This window comes from Colletotrichum chrysophilum (assembly GCF_026319265.1).
Source record: "Colletotrichum chrysophilum strain AFK26 chromosome Unknown scaffold_16, whole genome shotgun sequence".
Taxonomy (NCBI): domain Eukaryota; kingdom Fungi; phylum Ascomycota; class Sordariomycetes; order Glomerellales; family Glomerellaceae; genus Colletotrichum; species Colletotrichum chrysophilum.
The window spans coordinates 377,065-384,710 of NW_026517303.1; the positions used below are offsets into that span (position 1 = coordinate 377,065).

At 53.8% G+C, this 7,646-nt stretch overlaps 1 protein-coding gene across 1 annotated transcript; it reads left to right on the plus strand.

The window, feature by feature from the left end:
* Nucleotides 1-3,510: 3,510 nt before the first annotated feature.
* COL26b_003056 (uncharacterized protein) lies at nucleotides 3,511-5,375 on the plus strand (the record flags this gene model as incomplete). The annotated part of the gene is made up of 4 exons (XM_053175961.1): nucleotides 3,511-3,682; nucleotides 3,733-4,752; nucleotides 4,808-5,124; nucleotides 5,190-5,375. The coding sequence occupies 4 exons, from the start codon at nucleotides 3,511-3,513 to the stop codon at nucleotides 5,373-5,375; spliced, it is 1,695 nt and encodes a 564-aa protein (XP_053040128.1).
* Nucleotides 5,376-7,646: the final 2,271 nt, after the last annotated feature.

Below are 7,646 nucleotides of genomic sequence, written 5' to 3' on the forward strand. Positions count from 1 at the left end.
TGTCGCCGGAGACCGCCCTACCCGATTCACTCGTCACCAAAGAGCCGCCGTACACTGCCTGTCTGACCCATCCCACCCTGTCCCGTCGCAATCGCACAACATCATAGCGCCGCCAGGGATCTTCATCGTGCTGCTGCCGCCTACTGCATCTTGCCCTTCCCGGTCACCTGCGGCAACACGTGTTACCACTCTTGCTACCACCTCCTGCGCCCTGGGAGATTACACTCGCCAGCCCAAGGCCACGGCCATGATTCGCACCTCCTCCGTAACTGCTGTGCCCTGTGATTGGCCCTTTGTGTTTGCCACGGCTGCCGCAACATTGGCACGTCGGCTATCACGCCGCCGCGTCTGAAAATATCGACACATGTACCGATTGCTGCACGATTGCAAACGCTGTAGGCGCTTGCCCAATGTCTTTGGCCCATCCTTGAGGCACGAGTCAACTGCCGGTACTAACATCCATCACCTCGTCCTTTAACTTTTGAGTGTGGCACTGCCAAGCACCCCATGGAAGGACAGCAGAGAAAAAATGCATTGTGATTTGAGACATGCCCGTGCCAGCTGGTCGACTCGGACGGCCGTCTTGGTTCGCCGGGATCCACTCGGTCCTCCCGGTGTAGTGTGGGTCATCGGGGATAGGTCCGGCCCGGAGTCGGACATCCCTCGCCGTTCGCGTAGTTCGAATGGCGAAATGAGTTCCACGCCTTGGATTCCCTCAGTTGCTTGGCGAATGGGCTCACTTTTTATGACTTTTCAATTGCACCAATCTGGGTCGATTCCCCCCAACTGCTCGACGACAGTAATAGCTTCATCTGCCAAATAACCGTCAAGCGCAACATCCAGAAGCATGCCTGATACTCGCTCAAGGAGTTTATTGCAAGCATCATCAGACGCTGGTCGTCTTTGCAGAGTTTTGCTGTCTGTTTAAGCAGCCAGAAACAGAAACAGCTTGGTTACAAAAGCGAGGGCAAAAGAGTGCGTCAAAAAACCCTCACGCCTCCGCGAATGTAAGCCAGAATGATACGAATCTCCAGAGAGCGTGTGTCGTGATCTATTCATTATGTGATTGCTCACCGAGCTTTTAAATGTCATATCAATAATTTCTAACATCTATTGGCCTTTGTGGAGGCAGTCCGCTGTCGCCGTTGGTTTCGTATTCAGTTGCTAGCTAAACCTGCAGAGTCAAGTCCGAATTCATCACTCCGTTTGATTTTTATAGCTTCTGCCCCTCTGATTCTCTACGTGCTCAGTATCATTAGCGAGGTTTTCTCCTGGGTAACTCATCTAGTTGTAAGGAAGCCCACATCTTTCGCCCTTACATACAATGTGTTGCCAGAACTGAAGGTGATTTTGTTGGGTTGACTAAGATATCCTGCAATAAACTAGATGCTTTTTTAGATACCCATTTATTAGAATAAAGAAAACGTCACTCATGTACTTGGCTTGATTTGATGTCGAGAGGTACACCGGTCAAAGCGCTAGTTATCACCGCAAGAAATGCTTGGCATGTCACCAACAGCTTCCCGTGATTCGAAGTATAGAAGAATACTAACATTTTCCCTGGAAACTGCTCTGTTTCTTTTACTGACACCCTCGATCAGAAGGAGTGGTGTAGACATCATATTCAAGTCGAGCGTCGTTTTCGACTGCCAGATTCAAGCGCAGCAGTAAACCAGAGGTTGACGCTATTGTTCCTCCATAATTTACATATTCCTGGTTCTTGATTGAGAGGTACATGTCCAATACGTCCACGACAGCCAACAGTCTTACCAACGTGGCGAATAACCTAGAGATGGCCATGACCAACCAGATAGTGATAGCACCCTTCCTTAGAGGACATGCAGCGATCTAAAGCAAAGAGGAGTTAAGCTTTCTGGAAGAAGAGGATATTTCTCCTAGCTGCAAAGCATAGTTACAGTCTCTTTGCCAAGTGACTGTGTCAAAGCCACGTCATTCTACCTATTCCACCCAAGTTTCTCTGCATCTGAAGTGCCTGGCTGACATCAACAGCATGTGGGAATCTCAGAACCGTAGACAGCTTTTCGGTATCAGTCTCAACCCTTAACTCCTCGAGGCAACATCCTAACAGAGCAAGCAAACTCCTCTGACAGAAATTGAACTGTCATCATAGATGGAACATCACTATCAATCAACAGAATCGAAGCTGCGTGCACCCCAGCTCGCTCGTCTATTGCAACGCCTCTCGTGGTCACTAAGGCTGACACCAGAGGGCCTCAGTTATCACCAGTTCGAAATAGATTCATTGTCAACATGCTTCCTCGGGTTCAGTCAGCAAGCTGACACCCCGTAATTGGTGCGGATTACGGCCTGCACGCATGGCATCTGGATAACAATTGCTTCGTACACCTCCTCAGATGGCTCGATAAGACAACAGCTGTGGATATAGCATGCTCTTGAGTTCAACCTGATTATGGTTAAGAAAACAAGAACATATCCACAGTCTCGTCTGCTTGGACGGGTTTACCCCAACAATTTGTCTACAATCGAGCTGACCCTGAAAGGAACTAATCACTCAAGTGCTAGAAATGGTGGATTTCAATCCATAAAACCATGAGTTCATCATGGTTCAGCGAAGAGTGTCAGCTTGCTGTTCTCTATAAGTTTTACCATCATCATGACCAAACCGAATTGGGAGCTCATGTGTACTGCTAGACGTCGAGACAGTTGCCAAGCTTTCCTCAAAGATTATAAACAGAAAATCCATTCGCTATGCATTATGCAGCACATATCAATTGTGGTAGGTCGCATTCGGGCTGCATGTGTCGCCTTCGGCTACTGTCGACTATCGGCAGAAGAGGGGCTTCCCGCCATGGTGCATGCGGGTGGCAAGAGAGAGAGAGAGAGGGGGGGGTCCCGAGGAAACACCAGATGTGGGCTTTGCGGGACAAGAGCGGGACGGGTCGCGGGGATGATTGAACATCTGGGAGCTTTCCAACGCAAAACCGAATGCAAGATGGACTGGTATTCTCCATTTTTTGACGCTGAATCAACCGAAACTGTCTCAGTCGCATATGCTGAGCATTGGAGGCGAGGCCAATCGCCGTTTGTCACTTTAACCAAACTACCTTGGCACCGGCATGCCTTCCCCTCAATTCATCGTCATGAGACGCATGCGTACACCAAAACGTCTTGCGTACAACGCCAACAGGTATCTTGTTCGTCGACAGACTCGACTGATTTGGAAGCACGTCGAGTAGTTGCCGAGGCACCGGAGTCAAGCCGTCTTGACAGTCCAATGAAAATCCCTCCGCCGTCACTTATACGTCCATGGTGGGGGACATTCGTATTGCGTGTGCAAGTTTGTTATAATCTTGGATAACCTTTTCCTCGTGTGACTGGTATCGAGATCTGAGATATATGTCTGAGGAACAGGCCCTCGCGAGCACGAAATGCTACCCCGCTCCCAGACTCACATCTCCCGTGACTTCACTGCCGTATCAACAGCATCTTGCTTGCCAAAATCGTAGTCTCAAGCAGATTTGAAGCATCATGAATCCAGACGCAGAAAAGGTCAGCTACAGCCTCTTCTCCTGTATCGGAACCGGTTTCGCGGCCATTGCCCTCGGGGCACAGCTCAAACGGTGGTATGGAATCGAGGACATCCAGTTCTTTGAGCGTCACAGCTCGCTCGGCGGGACATGGTTCATAAACAAGTATCCAGGTATGAATACACTCCCACGGTGGCGGACTTCGTTTGACTGACACTCATAGGCTGCGCCTGTGACGTTCCGAGCGCGCTGTACAGCATCTCCTTCGCGCCGAACCCCGACTGGACCAAGGTCATGCCCTCTCACTCTGAGCTCTGGGAGTACCTCGACAAGGTGGCCCGCGACTACGACCTCGTGAGGAAGATGGCCTTCGACTCGCCCGTCGAGCGCTGCGAGTGGATCGAGGACCGATCCCGCTGGCGGCTGACCATCCGCCACCGCCAGTCGGACACCACCTACTACCACGAGTCGCAGTTCCTGTTTGCCGCCACCGGCTGCCTCGTCACCCCCCGCGAGATCGACGTGCCGGGCGTGGAGACTTTCAGGGGCGAGGTCGTGCACACGGGCAAGTGGCGCCCGATCGACCTCGAAGGGAAGAAGGTCATCATGTTTGGCAACGGGTGTACGGCTTCCCAGGTCGTGCCGGCCATCGTCCACAAGACGAAGAGCTTGACCCAGGTTGTGCGGACAAAGCACTGGATCATGCCGTCCCTCGACGCCGACGTCCCGCCGTGGGTGCGTCTGGTTCTCAAATGGGTGCCCGCCGTGGCGTGGCTCCAGCGGCTCATGATCTTCTGCGTCGCGGAAAACTCATTTCGAGGTTTCCGCATGACGGACGGGGGCAAGAAGTTCAGGGCCAGCCAGAGGAAGGTGTCGGAGGACTACATGAGGGCCGCGGCGCCCGCAAAGTACCATGACATGCTGATACCCGACTTCGAGGTCAACTGCAAGAGACGAATCTTTGACCCGGGCTACCTCCAGAGCATACATGCCGACAACTTCGACCTGACGGATGAGAAGGTTGTCGAGATCACGCCCGACGGTGTCAGAACGGCCAACGGCTTCATCGAGGCCGACGTGCTCATCTTTGCAACCGGCTATCACACCAACCAGTTCGCAGCAGGCATCGACGTCCGTGGCCGCGGCGGCGAGACTCTCGAGTCGCGCTGGGAGGCTCTCGGGGGAGAGGGGGCGTACAACACCACGGCCATGAGCGGGTTTCCAAACTTTTTCTTCCTTCTCGGTGAGTCGCTTCGAGACGACGAGGCCCAGCAAACTGATAATGACGTTGATAACAGGCCCCAATTCCGTCACAGGACACACGTCCACCGTCATGGCTCTGGAAAACTGCATCAACTACGCCTTGCGTGTCATCAAGCCTGTCCTGAAAGGACGGTCGGCCACCGCGATGATCAAGAGCGATGCCGAACAACGCTACGTCGACGACATCCAAGACGCCTTGCAGAAGACGGTCTGGAACACGGGATGCGGCGCTTGGTACACCAAGACCTCCAGAGACGGCACCAAGAGATGGAACGCGATGGGTTACCCGTACTCTCAGCCGCACTTCTGGTATCGCTGTCTCTTCCCCGTCTGGTCGGACTGGCAATACAGTGTAAGTGGAGTTCCCAGACGCATCATGTGTGGCTATTTTGAAGCATGCAAAACTGACTACTCCAGGGACGAGCCGCTTATGCTTCGCAGATTCATACCCAAGGTTCTGGCGTCTGGATCACGGCGGTACTGGTTGCCATCGTGACCCTCGCCGTCCTGGGCTTTCTCGGGAGAGACTGGCTTCGTGGGATCGTGCCAGACCTGTCGGCGGCAACTCGAGGTTCTGCTGCGTTTGTGCCTAATTATCTGTGAAGAGAGCTATGGTGTCTTCATTGTTTGACAATGGATACAGATCCTGAAAGAGGTCTCAGGCGAGTAGGTCAGTAAATAATTCAGAAGCTACCGTAGGTCCAACTCGATCTACGTAAATGTCTGTCACACTCGTATTCATCTAAGTCGGCATCGGAACCATATCAAATTGCTTGATTCCCAGGTTGCCACAGATCGTCGAAGTGCAGACAAGTCGGAACTGCTTGCTACTACTCTCGCGTGGTGTGTGATGCTTTTAGCTCCAATCTCGATCTCGGATGCTTACCGTGAGATGGATCCAAACCAGAATGCCGTCTCCGACCACTCACATTGTCTAGTGAATCCCAGGTGCTTCGCCGAGACACTACACGACCAACAAGAGCCATCGAAAGCAGGGCGCAAACCTCTGACGGCGGACCGAGCAGCTCAATGGGCAGGCGCCGGCTCTCTGTCCTACTGTCCACCGGAGGACATGGCATGATTTCTCACGTCGTCAGGCATTGAGAGACGATGCTTCCAGCGCCACGTTGTGGCGTCTGTAACTAGCGGCAACATACTGAAAGGGCAGGGAAAACAGACGTTGGTCCGCGACAAACAAGAATGCTCAATCATAATAGTCTGCCAATCTAAAGGTGAAGGCATGAAACCAGTCGGACGACATTGGAGCCTTTCAGCCAGCCTCGCCGTGTCGGGTGTAGTAGGATCGGGAGTAGCCCCCGTGGGCTGACAGGTCTCTGATTTGCTAGTCGAACTTTTTCCTAGTAGATATAACACCTGCCGGCATTGGGCAAAAGGATGCAAAGGGTGAAAGATGACGAGCAGCGCCCGACATTGGCAGGGGTGGAATTCTGGAGGCGCCGCTGAGGCGTCCGGAGTGTCTCAACCGCACGCGAAGAGAATTGGCCGATGGTGAGGCTCGAAGCAGCAGCAGTTGATGGGCGGTCTTCATGTTGACAACACCGAAGAGAAGGATATGGCTAGCGATGGAAGGCGAGTGACGTGATGCGTCCTCTGGAGAAGATGGATTGGCCACTGCGGGATCATCGCCGATACGGACGTGGCGGTTGGCTCGTCAAGCGCGCATCATTCTTCGGTTCCTCAGTTCGCCGCTCAGAGTTCGCCTGCCTGCCCGCCTGTGGACAGGATGATTAATGACGATGAGCGGCCGAGAGCTGGAGGGGGTTCAGGTGAGCCCAGACTCGTGCTGTGGCAGGCACTGGGAGGGATGGGATCGGCGACGCAAGTGGATGTGGCCAATGGGAGGCGCAAGGCAAGGGGACAGGTCGAGCTGTGATTAGGTCGTGGCTCAGCTGACGCAGCGTCTTTGGGGGCCAGCAAGCGTCGAGGTTGTGTTTCTTTCATCTTCTCCCTCCAATGTTTCCAGTTACATTTTCCAGTTTCCAAGGCTGAAGGCGAGGTGCTTGGACTTTGGAGAGCGGAAGATGACGAATGAAAGGCGGCAGGGCGGGATACTGCTCAGCACGACGGCGGTCGCAAGGTGTCCCAATAATGTGGTTGGCTGACGATGCTGTGCCGAACTGGGAGCGCAAACCAACCCAGGGACAATAGTCCTGTTTTTATGGGCGGATGCTGCGTATGGCACGACCTCATGGCCAACCGATCGAGAGATCGGGCAACGGAAGACGGACGGAGGGCTGTCGCCTTGGTTCACAAGAATGCCCGGCACCGCGGACGCAGTAGCTGTCGAAGCATGAGGAGAAAAGGGAAGCGAAAGAGTCAGCCACAAGGACGTAAGTAAGGTACTAGACGGTAGCATCGCATCGCATCGCCTGGGAGAAGTGCCGCAAGGACAGTTCCCAGTTCAGGCGACTTGCCAGCCTCAGGGGTGACGAAAAGGGCTCTAGCTCCTCAAACTAGAGAAATTGACGACCGAATGAGGACGGAACTGGCTCCGAATGATGCGTCGCGAGTTGAAGAGCTGACAAAAGCTGAGGTACGCAGTACCTGGGCATTTGAGGTGCCATCGATTGGTCGGCTACCCTGTCCCTCGGCCGTCTCTTCTTCTCGGTACCTTGTCTTTGGCTGGGCGATTTGTTTGGAGCATGGGCTTGGTTGCTTAGGTTGACAACACGCGCGAGGCAACAGGCGGAGGTTTGCAACGCATGCGGCGGGAATCTCAACGTCCGGCGTGGATCGACAGGCCCAGCCATGTGTGACTTGGTGAGGATTGGCCCGGGCAAGAGGGACGGACGGGATGCCGGCGGGCTTCACGTGTGGGCGCGCGTTTACCGCAGGCGATGCTGGAGTGTTAAT